General features: G+C 37.7%; 3 protein-coding genes, 1 long non-coding RNA gene and 1 pseudogene across 4 annotated transcripts; 2 read left to right on the forward strand and 3 right to left on the reverse strand.

The window, feature by feature from the left end:
* Positions 1-1,094: 1,094 nt before the first annotated feature.
* On the reverse strand, positions 1,095-2,003 carry LOC147548686 (uncharacterized). Its single transcript, XM_086670296.1, has one exon. It carries the CDS (start codon positions 1,959-1,961, stop codon positions 1,125-1,127), a length of 837 nt encoding a protein of 278 aa, XP_086526422.1. The 5' UTR covers positions 1,962-2,003; the 3' UTR covers positions 1,095-1,124.
* A 2,849-nt stretch (positions 2,004-4,852) lies between these two features.
* Positions 4,853-5,888, forward strand: LOC147548687 (metalloendoproteinase 2-MMP-like). The gene is made up of 3 exons (XM_086668101.1): positions 4,853-5,036; positions 5,223-5,411; positions 5,605-5,888. The coding sequence occupies exons 1-3, from the start codon at positions 4,853-4,855 to the stop codon at positions 5,886-5,888; spliced, it is 657 nt and encodes a 218-aa protein (XP_086524227.1).
* A 1,560-nt stretch (positions 5,889-7,448) lies between these two features.
* Positions 7,449-9,879, forward strand: LOC147548688 (uncharacterized). The gene is made up of 2 exons (XR_015236938.1): positions 7,449-7,680; positions 9,536-9,879. It is a non-coding gene; the product is annotated as an uncharacterized LOC147548688 (long non-coding RNA).
* Positions 9,880-11,026: 1,147 nt separating this feature from the next.
* Positions 11,027-12,406, reverse strand: LOC147548689 (chlorophyll a-b binding protein, chloroplastic-like). The gene has a single exon (XM_086666008.1). It carries the CDS (start codon positions 11,986-11,988, stop codon positions 11,185-11,187), a length of 804 nt encoding a protein of 267 aa, XP_086522134.1. The 5' UTR covers positions 11,989-12,406; the 3' UTR covers positions 11,027-11,184.
* Positions 12,407-13,815: 1,409 nt separating this feature from the next.
* LOC147548690 (putative pentatricopeptide repeat-containing protein At5g52630) lies at positions 13,816-17,248 on the reverse strand (annotated as a pseudogene).
* Between the last annotated feature and the right edge of the window lie 1,062 nt (positions 17,249-18,310).

Consider the following 18,310-nt stretch of genomic DNA (forward strand, 5'->3'; position numbering starts at 1 on the left):
GCAAGTGCCATAGTTATCCTAAAAGAGTCTTTCAAAGAAACTGGAGAGAAAGTCTCTTTATAATCTACGCCTTCCTTTTGAGTGAAGCCTTTAGCCACAAGACGAGCCACATTACCTTTCGAATCCCTTTTAGTTTTAAAAATCCATTTGCAACCAATGGGTTTCTTACCTTCAGGTAATGGGACAAGATCCCAAACTTGATTGTCTTGCATTGATTTGTATTCTTCATTCATGGCGTTGATCCATTTTTCAGAGTTAGAATCCTGCATGGCTTGACGAAAGTTGATTGGATCATCTTCTGTCAATCCACCAGTGTCCTCATGTTCTAGGAGATATACTACGTAATCATCCGAAATAACACTTCTACTCTCTCTGTTGGATCTCCTTAATGGCACTTCCTCTTGAGGTTGTTGAGTTTGTCCTTCAGGAACAACTTCCTGAACTGGAGTGAGGAGTTGTTCAACATTGTCTTCTAAGGGTTCCAAATCTCCTTCTTCGACAATCGTACGCATGAAGATTGGTACATTGTCAGAAGTAGTACTAGAGATCACAATCGATTCCTCCTCAAAGACAATGTCTCTGACCTTATTTCTCCCCCCAAACTCAACATCCTCAAAAAACACTGCAGTTCTCGTCTCAAAAATAGACTTTCTTGTGGGATCATAAAATTTGTAGCCCCTAGATCGCTCCGAGTATCCAATAAAGTAGTTGCTTATTGTTTTGGAGTCCAAATTCTTTTCGTTCGGCCTATAAAGCCTTGCCTCAGATGGACATCCCCAAATATGTAGATACTTTAGACTTGGCTTTAGCAACTGCTTTAGATGGTACTCTATTAAGGATTTAAGCTGCTGTCTTTAAGGATGTATAGCTTATCATAAGCACTTAGGGAACCAGTACCACACTTATTTGAATTTAAAGAAAGACTAAACTGATTGTTTCCAAATGAACAATGATAACCAAATTTGTCCAAAACAGAAACTGAAACCAAATTTAGTCTGAATGACGGTACAATAAAAGTGTCTTTCAAATCCAAATAAAAACCAGTTCCTAATAATATCCTGAAATGACCCGTTGCCTTGACCCCTACTGCCTGCCTGTCTCCCACATAGATGTATCTTTCACCATCAATTGGCTTTCGGTAGCTCAGACAACCCCTTCTTGGCACGCCAAGTGGCATACTCGGTACATTCTTTCTTCATATGCCTAGGTTTTCCGCAAAAGAAACAACCGTTTTGTTCCTTAGGCTTCTTTTGCTCTGGACCCTTAGCAGCTTCATTATCCTTATTCCTTTTCTTGCCCTTCCCTTTTGAGGTACTGGCCAAATGAGCACTTTCAGAGTTCTCATGCTTCACTCTTTCCTCTTCTTGCACACAATTTGAAATGAGCTCATTAAGAGTCCACTTCTCCTTCTGACAGTTGTAACTGACCTTAAATTGACCAAATTGTGCAGGAAGAGAATTCATTACCAAATGCACGAGTAAGTCCTCAGACAGCTCGAGCTTCAGTGCCTTAAGTTTGGAAGCTATATGAGACATCTTCATGATGTACTCCCTTATGTTTCCCTTGCCTTTATACCTCATAGAAGTCAGGTTCGCCAAAAGCGTTCCTGTTTCTGCCTTATCGTTCTTTTCATACCTTTTTTCGATTTCGGCAAGGAAATCAATGGCCTTAGTTACCTCAGCAGAGATTGCGCCTCGAAAAGCTTCTGGAATGCCGCGCTTAATGATCATGAGACTCATGCGATTGGAGCGATCCCACCTCTCATAGTGTCTCTTTTCATCAGGAGAACTATCATCCGTAAGAGGGGCAGGTTGCTCCACCCTAAGTGCAAGATCCAGATCCATGCAGCCCAGAACGATCAGAACGCTCTCTTTCCAGTCCTTAAAGTTGTTCCCATTGAGAATGGGAATGTTGTTAGCATTCATTGGTATATTTGCAGCAACTACACAGAGAATAGACATAATAAATTTACATGTTCACATCATAACTAAAGTGAGATTTAAAATTTAAACAATAACTTGATACAAAGCAGAATACCGAGCACAACATTAGCATCAAGTCTTTGGACAGTAATACTAATTTGTAAGTGGTATCTCTGTTGCAGTAATCAAACATAGACGATAAATCCTGTCATAAACAAAGTTTTCTCAATGAAAATTCTACATGTGTACTTTAGTTTTATTGTTTTTAGGCCATTAGCTAAATGTACAATGAAGATAACTATATAAGCAACAAAGATCTCAAAAAAAAAAATATCTAAGCAACAAAGACCTAAAAAGGAACAAAACAAAAGGAAAAACAACAACATTTCAAAATTATCAATTAAGTGACTTAAATGACCAAAGTACTCTTTTGTGTAACTAGTTATTTTATTTTCTCTTTTAACTATAAATACATATATTTTCTATTACCTGGTGCAAATAAAATATTTTATAGAGTATTAAGCTTGGACATAAGAGCCTTTAGCCCGGCCAAAAACTCCATTGGTTCGGCCAAGAGAGGAAAGGCATTCAACAAAGAGCTTGAAGAAGAGCATCAGCTCGAAGTTCCATCGGGAATTTCTTCGAACACCTAGGGTGCATTGCAAGCACAAACCAATATTGTGAATCTACATTATGGAAAGCTGAGAACCGAAACACATTCTTAAGCAGTGGCGGATCCAAAAAATTTAATATTGTCGGAGCACTTTTAGTTTTAATAAAAAAAAAGATCCAAAAATCTAGATGTAATGTTCAAGCGAGTCTCTTTATATCTTATAACTACGACACCGACCAACTCGACTATTGGTGACTTGTGAGTTGCAATCACTATATATACAAAATATATGTATAAATTATCTTATTTACATTCAAATTTTATAAAAAGAATAAAATGTGTAAATTTTATTTTAAAAGAAAGAAAACCGTTTATGTCTTGAATATTGATCACCGCATCATATGTTTGTAAAAATGTAAAAAAAACAAGAGACAATAGATGGAATCTAGAAAAAATAGTCAAAATATAAACATAAAAACGAAATAAAAAAAGAAGACGTAATAATATAAAGAAAAATGACTCTAACAAAGTTAATGGGAGTCAACATCGAATTGACAAAGAGAAGACCTAAAAAATAACTGATTTATAATTAGGGGTTGAAAGGAAAAGTAGAAAAAACTAAACAATAACTGATAACAAAAGAAGGGGCATAATCGAATTTAACCAAAGAAAGTTTAATGAAAATGAAAAAAAAAACATAACTAAAAAATTGAGGATGATGAGAGTTGAACACTAGTCTCATGGACAGTCAAATCTATCTCAACCCATCCCATGAAACCTTATTGCTTTTCACATAACGGTTTTTGACTTTATATATTATTTACTTCTATTCGATATTATAAGTAAACGTTGGGCCCGTGGAGGCACGTGCTTCCACGAGCCCCTACGTGGGTCCGCTCCTGTTCATAAGAAAGAAACTAGTAAAACAGGTTGAAGAACAAAAACTCTAAGGTCTTTGAATAACAAGAACACAAAACATGAAGCCGAGGTTGGAGATCAAAATGGATACTTGCTGTTTCTTCAGTTATCAGGAATGGCTTCAGGGTATTTAAAGAAGATTTAAGTTTTTTGAAAGTTTCTTGAGAAGCTTCAGGTGTAATATGGCAGTAAAGAGCTGGAAAGAACAAAGGTTTTGATGCAGGAGCACTCGGGTCGGGCCCGTTAACCGTGGGCCTCTCGGCCATATAGGCCAGTCGACCGTAACGTTAAGTTTTAGTAAGAGTCTTAGTTTAGTAAGATTCGTATTGAATCTAGGTTTAGGAAGTTGCATTATTTCAATATTTTCAATATTTAGGGAAGTCTAGTTTGAGTCTATCTAGGAAAGTCTAATGTTCTATAAAGGAGGTCTAGTCTGTCTTTATTATACATGTTGAAGAGAAAAACCAATCAAACTTAATAAAGTTTTCAGTTATTTAGAGTTATTTGATCGTTATTTTATCGTTCTTCGTTTACTTTTATCGTCTTCTTTTAATTCCGCTGCGACTACATCAAGTGGTATTCAGAGCCATCAAAATTCTGGATTTTTTTTAAAAAAAATATTATAAATAAAATATATATGGATACATCTCCTCTTGAATGTTGGAAAAGTTCTCCACGTTTATGTTGTGATCCCATTCGAGATACAACTCAATTTTATATTGATCGGTTCAGAAATCAAGATGTTCATGACAAAGATAAGGTCTTTTTGATTGAGAAACATATGTCTGAAAGAATCTATATATGAACAACTCAATGGAGACTTCTTGATCAAGGTAAACAATTCATAGATAATTGGGCTATATTTAATAGCATCCTAAAGTTTGATTTTCTTCCTCTCGATGAATATTTTTCATATATAGAAACAGAGACTGAATCGAGTTGACGGTTCTCTAAAGTTACTTCGATCATTGTGTCCGATGATATTGAAGGAGAAGTGCTTGACATAAGGAACAAAATTCGTTCGACGACGGAGAAGGAAGAAAGAAGTAATTTTCGTTAGTTAGACGTAAACCCGAGTGGTGATAGGAAGCACCCATGCCTAGCCGAATTATTTGATGCATATGCAATTCCGGGAGAAGACATCATTGTTTCGAATCATAAAATTTTCCCTTGGTTCGAATTTAACACTCAAACCCTAATCGGAAATTCCACCATCTCTCCATTACCACACACCAACCGTCCCTCCTATATTGGTTCTACCCACCAAACACACCACTCTTCATCCCCATACCCGCTAACAACCGACAACCCCATAAACAATTTCCCTCCACACTACCTAAGTGTTTCATCACCAAACCCTAAAGCTGATTCCATTGATATTGATGGTGAATTTCTTCTCATGGAACCTCCACCAAATTACAGAGATTGTGATAAAGATGATTCCATCGATATTAAACACTTTACATCCTTCGAAAATCTAGAGGGAAGACAAAAAGGTCAATCTGTTGAAGGTTTGAATCAACTTCAACAATATCTCAAGAAATATGGTTACGTAAATCATAACAAGGGAAATGATAGAGTGACTTAGAAATTGGTACTTAGAGGGTGACATATTTCCTCATTTAGAAATAAAAGCAGTCCCCACCGTAGTCAAACTTTGAAAAAACCTTGTCTTTTATTGATTCCACATCAGCTGGGCATTAAAATGCCCAAAAAATTGGGCTCTCTAGCATCTCCCAAAATGACTATGCATACTCATGCACATGCAGACCATGAGAACGTCTTTGATGAGGTTTTAGAGTCAGGAATCAAGGCTTATCAACTCCATTACAGATTAAACCCCACAGGAAAACCTAACACTCCAGCTGTTAATCCAACGATGAAGCATAGATGTGGAAACCCGGATTTTGTTAACGGCGTAAACTTCATGCTTTCCGACATCAAGAAAGAGCATACCCGTAGCTTGTTACATATTGTAAAACACTGTGCTACTTATCCTGGAAACCTAATATGGCCATTAGCATCAAAAGTTCTACTCACATACAGATTCAATTCTACAGCAAACCCAGACCCTTCTATTCCCATTGAAACTCAAAGAGCAATAATGAGAAGAGCTTTTTGGACATGGTGTTACTCCATTCATATTTACAGAAGCACCTGGTATTGTTTCTGATATTGAGATTGGTTTCAAGAGACATGATCGTCGTGATAGTATTGCTCTTGATAGCCCATCACGAACTTTAGCTCATTCTTTTGCGCCAACAGATAGAAGATTTCATAGTGATGCGGATAAAAAATGGATTGATGATCCTGGTTCAAATTCAGATGGAATTGACTTAGTATCCGTTTCTATACATGAAATTGGGCATATATTAGGATTACAACATAGTTCAGATCCAGATGACGTCATGTTTGCCTCTATTGCAGGAGCCTAGAAGAGATCGACATCCTTCGGTGTTGTTTTGAATGAGATGGGATTAGCTTCTGTTCAAGTATATAAGATTGATGTAGTTGCTCAATTATTTGAAAAAGCAAGGATCATACTTGAACAAGAGTGTCTCAATATAAATCATACTATGAATCATCAAAACTTCGGCGAGAGAAACATATGGCGAATCGAGCTTATTTTTGAGTTGCATAAACTCATGGTTGAATTTTCCATCGAGAGGAATGTAGTGTTTATGATTTTTTTCATCGAACTACAAGATGACAGAAGCTCGACTTTACCATACAAGAGGCCACACATGTGCCTGTTCATTGACGCCTCTATCATGTTCGATAATATGCTCCTTAGGATAATCAAGGAGATAGGAACTTTGGCTACATCGCCTATTGCACAACGAAAAACTGCGGCCAAAACAACTAATTTTGGTGATATATTGGTTTGGAAAGTAATTCAATTTCCAAGTATTGATCACGTTAGAGTATATAAACTACATGAAGATGAACGTGAGAAAGTAAACTTTGCGTGGCATATCAACACTACATGGTTCTATATCGATATCTTAGTTAGCGTTGGTTATGCTTATACTTTGGCTATTGATGAAGTATTTTGGAGATTCGTTACAATTACTCTTCCGTCACACTTGCTCATAGAACTTCACACTTTCTTGAAGATTATGAAGTGGATGAGCCTACTGTGGGAAGATGGCGAGATGAACGTTTCTTATTCACATAAACTATTTTTGTGAGACTCATCACAATGTAAGAATGCGGATGCTGATTTATTGCCAAGTGTTGATTTCTGGAATATTCGTTGGAAGTGGGAGTTAGGAATCGCCTTGGTGGAATTCATCTTGTGCGGATACATCCAACTTTTTTTCATCAAACGGTTCGGGACGAACCTCGTGGGAGAAGGGGAAGCTGATGCAGGACCACTCGGGCAGAACCCGTTAACCTTGAGCCTCATATAGTGTAACGCCCCAAGCCTTAGCAGTTGCCGATATTGTCCCCGCTTTAACCACCTCATATAGGTATGGGGTTTTGTCCTTGGCGAAGGCACCACAAGCCTACCCAAAAGGCCTCGGTATGGGCGACGACACACGATTCGCCCGACCATCAGAGTACGCAGCGACGCCGTGGACCCCCCACAACGATTTTGTCCTCACTTAGCCACCACTCAGCGTGGTGTGAGGTTTTGTCTTGGCGAAGGCACCACGACCCTCCCAAGAGGCCTCGGTACTTACTAAGCTTGAGCTTACACATATAGCCCAGTCTCTGGACACTCTTGTGAGCAATGTGGGACTATTACAATCCCCCACCCTCAGCGAAGAGTCGTCCTCGGCTCTATTATGAGCAATTGTAACACCCCTATTTTCTACATATATCAAACTAGGTGGGAATAACAAAACTCTATGTCAATTTTGGGTTGGGCCTAATATGAAGAGTAAGTTAGTGTGGGCTTGAGCATCATAAAATAGAAGTGGGTTTGAAGGAAAACTAGGGCTGCTTGAGTTAATTATATAAAAAGGGTCTAGAGCTCTTTTTGTAGATCTAGAACAAAACTTAGAGAGAGAAAGAGAAATGGTATTCTTTGGAGAAGATTTTGATGAATAAGTTGAAGAAATTTATGTATTGCTTATGTCATGGTTAGTATATCTTCTTAATCTTCAACAAGCCACTCTTAGTGAATGAAGAATGGATAAAGAAGAAAAGAGGTAGAGATGGAGTTTTCTAGAGAGAGAAAGAGACATGATTGTGGTCTTGATGTCATCTAAGGCAAAAGAGGTAGATTTCTTATCTCCTAATTCTTTTGTAGACTTTTCAATTTATTCCATGATAGGTTTAGTATTGTTAATCACTTAAGTTCTATAAAGAATGATTTAATGATTTAGATATTAGTTCTATCTTGAATTCCATAAAATATCTATATAGGACAATATTGTGATCTAACTTCAAAATTAGATCTGGATTGATTGGTAACGAATCTAGGTGTCTATCTTATATGGTTGGAAAGGTCTGCTTGTCTACTTTCTATTGGTTCAAACGGTGAGTTAATTGGAGTTCCGAGCGAGGAGTTACAATAGTTTTCGTACGAGGTGTCACAGCAGTCCCTACTGTATTTCGGTCTAGATTAAAAGTAAATCTGATATTGATTGATAATGAATCTCGGTGTGTATCTTATATAGTTCGAAAGGTCTGTTTGTCTACTTTCCAGTGGTTCAAACATGGAGTTAATTGGAGTTTCGAGCAAGGAGTTACAATAGTTTTCGTACGAGGTGTCACAGCAGTCCCTACTGTATTTCGGTCTAGATTAAAATTAGATCTGGTATTGATTGGTAATGAATCTCGGTGTGTATCTTATATGGTTGGAAAGGTCTGTTTGTCTACTTTCTATTGGTTCAAACGGTGAGTTAATTGAAGTTCTGAATGAGAAGTTATAATAGTTTTTGTACTAGGTGTTGATACAATCTCCAATGAGCGAATTGATTGAGATAATTCACATGGTTTCTATTCTTTAAGCAATTTATTTCCTAGGTATATGATACCTTATATTGGTGAGTCTACATTTGTTAACTATTATTGTTATTTGTTTGTTTGAGGTTGTAATTCACGTGAGGATCTCTCATGAGCATCATCCATTTTGACTTGCCATTTGTTGTTGGCTTGAATGATTTGGTGAACTTGTTTGTAATTCTTTATTAGAGCCAATGTTTTGTGGTGTGATGCTATTATGATTGTATGATGCTATTATGTGTTTGATGCGATGGATGTGATGGAGGGTTGAATGAGTTTATGTGGTTGGTTCGACCCTCTCTACCGAAGGTGATGTAGGTATAGAGCGTATGGGGTCGGTGCTAACACAATGGATGACCTTGTGGACCACACTCTCATTCGACTTATGTTTGTTGTATGATTCTATTATGTGTGTGATGTGATGGAGGGTTGTATGAGTTTATGTGGTTGGTTCGACCCTCTCTACCAGAGGTAATGTTGGTATGGAGCGTATGGGGTCGGCGCTAACACAATGGATGACCTTGTGGACCACACTCTCATTCAACTTATGTATGTTGTATGATGCTATTATGTGTGTGATGATGGAGTCGATGGAGGGTTGTATGAGTTCATGTGGTTGGTTCGGCCCTCTCTACCGGATGTGATCGAGGTATGGAGCGTATGGGGTCGACGCTAACACAATGGATGACCTTGTGGACCACACTCTCATACAACGTGGACACCAACTTGTCATATCATTCGATGAGAGTTCGATGATTGTGTCTTTTGGCATAATGTTTTGTCGACTTACTTGTCGAGTTAGGGTTCTATAAAGGTCTATCTTGGTGAATAGTGTGATCTTTTTATATCTATTGAAATAGAGAAAGATTATTATCACGAGAGTTAATATTGGATTAGAATACGAGGACGATGAAAGCTAATAACCAAGAACATAAATTACTAATTTCTACATGCGTGTGGTAAATCTCGTTGTATTATGTTAGCTGTCACGTTAAATTTCAGATAACGCCACTAATGAATATGAATGAAATACTTCCTTGATTGGGGATTGAGCTTGCCTACCCGAGACTTAGGTTTGAGGAAATCTACTGCAGTTAGGTTTTAACCCAGCTATTTTGTTTTTCAGGTATTGATTGTGCACTCATGGTAGGCATCGCTCGTCGATCCAGTTTGAAGGTCTCAAATCTTCGATTTCAAGGCGGGCTTGAGATTTGGGATTTGGGGCGCTACATATAGGCCAGTCGGTCGTAACGTTAAGTTTTAGTAAGAGTCCCAGTTTAGTAAGATTCGTATTGAATCTAGGTTTAGGAAGTTGCATTATTTCAGTATTTCCATTACGTAGGAAAGTCCAGTTTGAGTCTATCTAGGAAAGTCTAATATCCTATAAAAGGAGGTCCAGTCTGTCTTTGTCATACATGTTGAAGAGAAAAACCAATCAAACTTAATAAAATTTTCAATTATTTTGAGTTATTTGATCGTTATTTTATCGTTCTTCGTTTACTTTTATCGTCTTCTTTTAATTCTGCTGGACTACCTCAGGTTTTTTGGACAAAGAATATGAACTGGCAATGGAAAAGAGGTGTGCGCTTGAATTTGATGAGATGGGACGGTTGAGTATAATGGTGAGAGAAACGTGGATGGTCGACAGATATTTTAAAGATTTGGCGAGAATTTTGTTAACGACAATATCATGATTTTTTTTTTGAAAAAATACCCTTTAATGTCTTTTCGTCATAGCTTTTGACGCATTGGACCTGCCCACATTTTTTTCGTCTGACACAGACTATCCGCTTATTAGCGTTTTGGTTTTTGGCCTTTGGCCCAAACCCTCAAGTTTATAGCATTGTAGTCTAACTTTAACCACAACTACTAAGGTTGTGTTTGTTTTTAAGAGTCTGATATCTGAACTGGATACATAATTGTACAGGCGTCTCCCTTTAAAGTTACTATAGGTGCCTCTCGTGAGTGTTTGAGCGTACTGTTGCGTTTCCCTTTGGACTGGGCCAGCCCGAGAGAAGTCAGACTGTCCAGATAAGTCAAACCTAAGGTTTCTACTTTGTTAGTTTCTTAATCTCCAAATTTAGGGTTTTATTCATCTCACAAAAATATTCCTTTTAATTTCAGCTTCAATTTTGTTTAGATAAGTCATATCTATTACTAAAATTATATTCTTTTGTGTTTAATCTTTTTGATTTATTAATGGATTTGTGTTGATTTAATATTCTGGAGTGAAATAAAGAAGCCCAAGAGGAAAAGAAGAATTGGGGGTGCCAGTTAGAGGTGTTTCGGAAGCGGCTACAGAGGGGAGGCGCTTACAACAGTTTTGGGAGACGCCTATAGAGACTCCTTTAGTTGTTTAGCATGGTAATGTCTGTCTAAGAGTCACATATAAAACAAGTTTTCCTCTCCCATACAATGTGATTTCAGCTCGAAAAAGAAATCTAATTTTGGTTAAAGGTTTGTTTTCACTCTCAGATCTGATTTCACCTGGGAGAGAAATATATCCACCACTATGTTAATTTACCTACTGTTATGTCTCAACTTTTTAGTAGTTCAGTTTCCCAAGAAGTTAATGGAAGAAATAAAATAAAATATGTTCACAATTACTGCACACAAGTACACAACACATCATTCATCAGCTTTAGCAAAATTTACATAACCCACAAAATGTTTTTATCTTCTTCACATCTCTCCATCAGTTTTTTGGAATTCTAAATACACAAATTTGCAACAACCTCATGCACAATCTTTTGATCTGCTTTCAGGATTGCTATCTCACTTGCCGGGAGCAAAGTTGGTGGCGTAAGACCAAGCGTTGTTGTTAACAGGGTCAGCGAGATGGTCGGCCAAATTCTCCAAAGGTCCCTTGCCAGTCACAATTGCTTGAACAAAGAACCCAAACATGGAGAACATTGCTAATCTCCCGTTCTTGATTTCCTTCACTTTCAACTCGGCGAAAGTCTCCGGATCATCAGCAAGTCCAAGTGGATCAAAGCTGCCTCCTGGGTAAAGTGGGTCAACAACCTCTCCTAGTGGTCCACCTGCAACACGGTAACCTTCAACTGCACCCATTAAGATCACTTGTGTAGCCCAAATAGCCAAAATGCTTTGAGCATGAACCAAACTAGGGTTACCCAAGTAGTCTAATCCTCCCTCACTAAAAATTTGTGAACCAGCCTTGAACCATACGGCTTCACCGAACTTTACACCGTTACGTGAAAGTAATTCAGGGAAAACACAACCTAGGGCGCCAAGCATGGCCCATCTAGAGTGAATTACTTCAAGCTCTCTGTTTTTAGCAAAGGTTTCTGGGTCAGCTGAGAGCCCAGCTGTATCCCAACCGTAATCGCCGGGGAATTCTCCTGTAAGGTAAGATGGAGATTCACCAGAAAAGGGTCCCAAGTACTTTACTCGGTCTGAACCGTACCAAGGACTACCAGATGAAACTTGTTTAGGCTTGGCCGCCGTCTTTCTCATGGTTATCCTTCCTTCGCCAAAAACATTGGGAGTAGAAGGTGAAAGCTTCACTCCCTTACCTGCAAGAGATGGAGAGGAAAGAGCCATGGTTGAAGCAGCCATTTATGGGATTTTGTAAAGGTTTTGGAAGTGAATCAAATTACAAATTAAAGGTGAATGAGTTTGTGTTTTGAGAGTGTTGTTGGTGTTTGGGTTGTTTAAATAGCAGTAAAGAGGTAAGGGGTCCTTATCTTTAGATATCTCTATCTCCCTTTTCATTGGGTTAATCGATTTTATGGTTCTGGTAGTGTTAGTATCTCAATAAGTTGTGGGTTGAACTCTCTGAACCACCAATTCAACCTAGAAAGTTTGTGTGCCTCTCAATCCTAAACAAAGTTGAAGACAATGAAGTTTTATCCTCTCAATAAAAATTCTACATGTGTACTTTATTTTTATTGTTTTTAGGCTATTAGCTAAATGTACAATGAAGATAACTATATAAGCAAAAAAAGACCAAAAAAGAACAAAACAAAAGGAAAAACAACATTTCAAAATTATCAATTAAGTGACGTAAATGACCAAAGTACTCTTTTGTGTAACTAGTTATTTTATTTTCTCTTTTAACTATAAATACATATATTTTCTAGGTGAAAATAAAATATTTTATGGAGTATTAAGTCTGGACATAAGAGTCTTTAGCCCGGCCAAAAACTCCATTGGTTCGGCCCAGAGAGGAAAGGCATTCAACAAAGAGCTTGAAGAAGAGCATCAGCTCGAAGTTCCCTCAGGAATTTCTTCGAACACCTAGGGTGCATTGCAAGCACAAACCAAAAGCTACTTCAGCAAAGGTCAGGCATAGACCAAAACATAGGGGGAAAGGTTGGAATGCTACGGAGCATCTGGTGGCCGAGACGCGGGCATGGAGTTCCCTCTAGCATCTGGTCAAATAGTTGGTAAGCATTAGAAGCACAGACCAGGAACATGCTCAACTCGGGACGGAACACACATCAGTATGAGTCAACTAGCTGGCCCGGGCCAGTAGTTTTTTGGTCGGGGCAAACGACTTGAGTATTTTGACTTTTGCTCGAGTCGTTTGTATTTTTCTTTATTGTTCCTCCTTCCTCGAGCATTTTAGCGTTATTTAGTTGTTTTGGTTAGGGGTAATTTTTAGAAAGGTCAAAATAATATTGAAAATGAGTAGAAAAGCACAAAACATTTGAAAATTATTATTTAGGTCAAAACATGTGCAAATACTAAAATATCCATTTTTGTCATTTTGTGTAACGAAATTCTTTTATTTTTTTTTTTAACTTTAAATCGATATAACTTTTGTTTGAGATGTCAGATTTCTATAAAATCTATATATTTAGAAATGATTTTTCATTAGCTTTCTAAAAAGATCCACTTCCAATACTTTTTTTCAAAAAAAAAAACCATAAAAAAACAACGTTTTTTTCCTTTACGTTTTTCTACAAACGTGCTTGCAACAATCTGTTATGCAAACGTGTTTGTAACAATCTGTTACGCAAACGTGTTTGCATAATGTAAACTGCAAACACGTGTTTGCAAAATATAGATTGCTAACACGTGTTTGCATAATGTAAACTGCAAACATGATTTGCAAGCTTTGCAGAATATAATATTGGTTGCATATCTTGCAAACTCGATTTGCAAATCGAGAATATAAACTAAGAATATGTATCTATGAAATCTTGAGGTTTCGCAAACTGAGTTTGAATTTGAGATTTTGCAAAGTGTGTTTGAATTTCAGATTTTACAAATTGAGTTTGAATTTGCGATTGTGCAAACTCAGTTTGCAAGATTGTACAAACTTCTTCTCTTAATAACTTGTTATGTCTTCTTCCACAAGGGCGATGTAACTTCTTCTCTTAATAACTTCATTCACATTTCTCTTCCTGTATTAAAAAATATGTGAATCAATTTAAGTGATTACCAAAAGTCTCGACATGTACAATTTCCATCTTTGAAATGGTGAAACCTGAAGGAATCTCTTAAAGTGATCTGAACCCCAACAATCATGGACATGAACTTGATGGCATTATGGAAATCTCCACAAACTCTTAGGTTCTTGAACACACGTATAGATGATTCGCCATTCAAATTTAGTATAGCAAAAGCAACGACAAGCTTCTCACTATGACTGCACAAAACTTGTTTTTTCTCTTCTTCATCCACATCTTGGAGAACGTAATCCGTGTTGGGTAAATAACCAGCTAGCCTCATCTTCTCTCCCAACTCATCTAGAAAGTCACAGATTTCATAGCTCAGATCGTTCTTCTTATCTCCTGCTACAAAAGTACAGACCTTATTCTTCACTTGAACCCAACTACAACCTGGCATTTTCACTATCCCTTTTTCTCTCATTAGTTTCCTAATTATGGATGCATCATCCCATTGTTTCGCACCAACTAGTATGTTAGAAAACAGTACATAGTTACCTGGATTATATGGTTCGATCTCAAATAATTGTTTTGCTGCAAGTTTACCTAACTCTACATTCTTATATACTCTACAAGCTCCTAAAAGTGCTCCCCAAGCACCAGGATTTGGTTCTATTGACATTTTTGTGATAAACTCGCATGCTTCTTCTAGCTGACCTACACGGCTAAAAACATCAATCATACAAGAATAGTGATCTTTATCAGGTTCAATCATGTAAGTTTTGTTCATTGAGTTAAACTACAGTCAGATAAAACTCAGGTGAAGGTAACAGAGTTTGGCTTCATACCCAAATTCAACATTGTGTGGAAAAGAGATAAAGCTTCTTGTCCATTCCCATGCATTGACTTTGCCAAGATCATTGTGTTTTAAGCAATTGTGTCTTTTCTGGGCAAGTCATTGAATACTCTCTGAGAAAGTTCCAATTCACCACATTTTGCGTACATGAAAACAAGACAGGTTGCTACCACTATATCTTTGATATGTTTGTAGCTATATCCATGGATTTCTTTGCCTTCTCTTAGGGTTTCTAAATAGGTGCAAGCTGGTAAGACACTGGCAACTATTATATGATTGGGATTGTATCCAAAATGCTGCATCCGTACAAGTAAATCAAGTGCTTGTTTCGTTCGTCCATTTTGTGTACAACCACCAATCATGGCATTCCATGTTGCAGTATTGAACTTAACTCCTTCATTCCCCATCTGCTCTAAGAGATTTAGAGCTTTCTCACATTCTCCATTATTGAATTTCATAGTCAAAACCACATTCCAAGATACAGTGTCTCTCCTAGACATTTTATCAAAGACAGATTGGGCTTGTTTTATGCTTGAACAATTAGCATACATTTTAACTAGTCCACTAGTAATAAAAATGTTATCTCCCACCATTCCTTATAAAAAAAAACCATGAATCTCTTTACCCGATTTCAAGTATTTTAAATCCGAACAAGCGGGAAGGATGGATGAAACTGTCAAAAAATTGGGACCCCATTCAAAAACATTTGACGAAAAATCGTAAGAGCTTATCTTGGATACCCACAGTTAATATAACAAGCCAAAATTGAAGTCCACGAAATCACATCTCTAATAGGTAATTCATTAAACAACTTCTGTGCACCTTGAATAAACTTACATTTCCCATACATATCGATTAATAAACTTACATTTCCTCTTAGGTTCGATTTTTATCATCATCATCATCATAGGTTTCTAGATCTGGTCCACAATCAGAATCATCTTCATCCTTTCATCTCAAAGCATCAGGAACACCAACTAGTATTCTTCCATCAAATTCATCTTTTCTTCTTCTAGATTCAAAATCAACAGGTGAATCGGCAAAAGAAATCAACTATGAACTGATCAAGCATTTAAATTGATAACTAAAAATTTGAAGTCGTAAGCAAATCGAAGAAGATCTGAAGAAGTAAAAACATTGAAGAAGACCCTAATAATGTTTGTGTTTTTGGAAGAGAAAGTATCCTCTAATGTGTAAAGGGAATTTTGGGAATCAAAAAATTTTGAAAATGACCTTATCAATAATTTCTCATATTTTTTTTTTTTTTTTTTTTTGAGGAAAAACACTTAACATACACATAAAAGTGTTACAACAGTACTCCCACACCACAAACACGATGAGGGGTAAAAGTACAAAACAACAACGTTATCCCTAGGACTAAACTTGAAAACTTCCCAATTTAAGGGGGTGAACTGCCAGTAGCCAACCCGTGTGCCATTGAGTTGAATTCACGTGGGCAGTAAGCCAGAGTTAACTTCAGCTGACGCGTGCGGGCTCTGAGATCGTTGATTTCATCCATTAAGCGCCACGGAATTGTTGGTTCGACGGCCGAGATTAACTCTAGTAAAACCCTAGAGTCGCCTTCGATGATATAAAACAAATCCCTCCTCTCTTCTGCCATTTCGACCACCGACCGAAACCCTAACATCTCGCTGTGTAATGGCGAAATCGGCGAGAACTGATCTGTTCGAACATCTTGTATACTCCCATTCTCGTCTCTTGCTACTGCTGCGCATGCAGCTCTACTCTCTTTGTAGGAGCCATCGAAGTTGATTTTGATGAAACCCATCGGTGGAGGACACCATCTGTCTGTGCTTGGGGAAAAGTTAGAGGAAATCGAGTTGAAGGTTAAAGAAGCATACCTTAGATCTTCCCATGTCTGCCACCAGCATCTGTTTAGATCCGGAATCTTGTTTCGAAAGATAAGTTCATTCCTAGCTTTCCACCAGTTCCATATTAAAGTTGTAATCTTATACCACTTGTCTTCTCTTTGATTCTGAGATTCGAGTATACTCTTGAGTCGATCTATTGGGTTTATACTTATATGAGTTTGGTTATCTTCTCCAGCCAAACTCAAAAGCTGTTTGAACTTTGGACAGGAACCAAAGAGATGGTCTAAAGATTCTGGTTCATTTAACTCAGACATCCGACATGATTGAGGTATAGCATCTATCCTTCTCCCAATGTTACTGAGATTTGCTAATCCGTCATGTATAAGTTTCCATATGAATATTTGTGTGTTTGGTTTCATCTTCCAAAACTGCTTCCATGGGAAATTTTGTGTTTTTTCACTAAGATTTGGTGGTTCTTTGATCTCTGTATAATACGACTTTGGTGAGAATTTTCCGTTGTCTATAGGACACCAAATTAGCCTATCCTGATTAGTTCTAGAAACAATTTTCATCCCTGTTATAGCCTGAACTGTGGTATCATCGAAATAATAATTTATCATCTGCATATTCCAATCGTTAGTTTGACGATTAATTAGGTCTGCAACCCAAAAAATATTGGATGGAAGATCTCTTTTCATGATGGGCCTGTGGTTAGGTGTAGATGGGATCCAAGGATCTAAATTAATCTTAACAGTCGAACCATCACCTATGATCCATAATACATTCTTCTCCATGATCTCTCTCGTGTGGAGAATAGATCTCTAAAAAGGAGAAGGAGATGGAGGGGTAGGGGACGACCAGAAGTCGTCAGAAATGACATATTTGCCCTTCAATAACTTGACCCAGACTGCTGTTGGGTTGGTCAATAGTCTCCAGGTCATCTTGGCTATAAGAGCCTCGTTGACCTGTGTTAAGGTCCTGATGCCTAGGCCCCCTTTCTGTTTGGGGCAGCTAATAATGTCCCATCGAATAAAATGAAGTTTCTTTTCATTTTCCACATGACCCCCCCAAAAGTTACGTTCAGCTTGTTCTAGTTTGTTAATGACCCCTCTGGGTATAAGTTGATAGCTAAATGGGTAGGTGCAATATGGGCCCAATACGGATTTAATTAGAACAGTCCGACCCGCTTGGGAAATCATTTTTTGTTTCCAACCAGATAAAGATTTTTGAAATTTCTCGACTAACCACTCATGGCTTTTAATTCGATTACCTGGTTTGAGAAGGAGAGCTCCTAAATACTTAGCTTGGTCCGTCATGATTGGTGCTTTGAGTTGGTTGATGAATTGATGCTGGATTGTCCCTGGTACTCCTCGGCTGAAAAGTAGAGAAGACTTCTCGAAGTTCACCTTTTGCCCCGAGAAAGCTTCATATTGAGCCATGAACTGTAAAATGTATTCTAGATTTGTAGTATTAGCATTACCAAAGACAATCAAGTCGTCCGCAAATAATAAATGTGTAATGCTCGGACAGGCTTGATTGATCTTATACCCTGTAAATTTCTTTTGATGTTCGTAATGAGAAATTGAGAGGGAGAGTGATTGGGAGGTAAGAATAAAGAGATAGGGTGATAATGGGCACCCTTGTCTCAGGCCTCTAGAGGTCGTAAAGTCGCCCACTAAATTCCCATTAACCTTGACCTTGAAACGGGTGGTAGAAATAAAACACTTAATCAATTTAAGGATTGTCCCCTGCAATCCAGTGGCTAAAAGGACTTTATCTAGAAAGTCCCAGTTGACCCTGTCATAGGCCTTAGCCATGTCCATCTTAAGAGAAAAAACCCCATTTTTTGATTTAGA

The sequence above is a fragment of the Eschscholzia californica genome, unplaced genomic scaffold, assembly GCF_041429995.1.
Source record: "Eschscholzia californica isolate CP2 unplaced genomic scaffold, dmEscCali1.0.p SCAF_3, whole genome shotgun sequence".
NCBI lineage: Eukaryota > Viridiplantae > Streptophyta > Magnoliopsida > Ranunculales > Papaveraceae > Eschscholzia > Eschscholzia californica.

What these genes read in the sequence shown, in the direction of transcription:
- LOC147548687 (XM_086668101.1), top strand. Translation starts at nt 4,853, where the DNA reads ATGGAACCTCCACCAAATTACAGAGATTGTGATAAAGATGATTCCATC. An exon ending in CAAGGGAAATGATAGAGTGA is followed by an intron (nt 5,037 to 5,222) that starts CTTAGAAATTGG and finishes ATGCACATGCAG; the next exon opens with ACCATGAGAACGTCTTTGAT. An exon ending in CATCAAGAAAGAGCATACCC is followed by an intron (nt 5,412 to 5,604) that starts GTAGCTTGTTAC and finishes TCATATTTACAG; the next exon opens with AAGCACCTGGTATTGTTTCT.
- LOC147548689 (XM_086666008.1), bottom strand. Translation starts at nt 11,988, where the DNA reads ATGGCTGCTTCAACCATGGCTCTTTCCTCTCCATCTCTTGCAGGTAAG.
- LOC147548686 (XM_086670296.1), bottom strand. Translation starts at nt 1,961, where the DNA reads ATGTCTATTCTCTGTGTAGTTGCTGCAAATATACCAATGAATGCTAAC.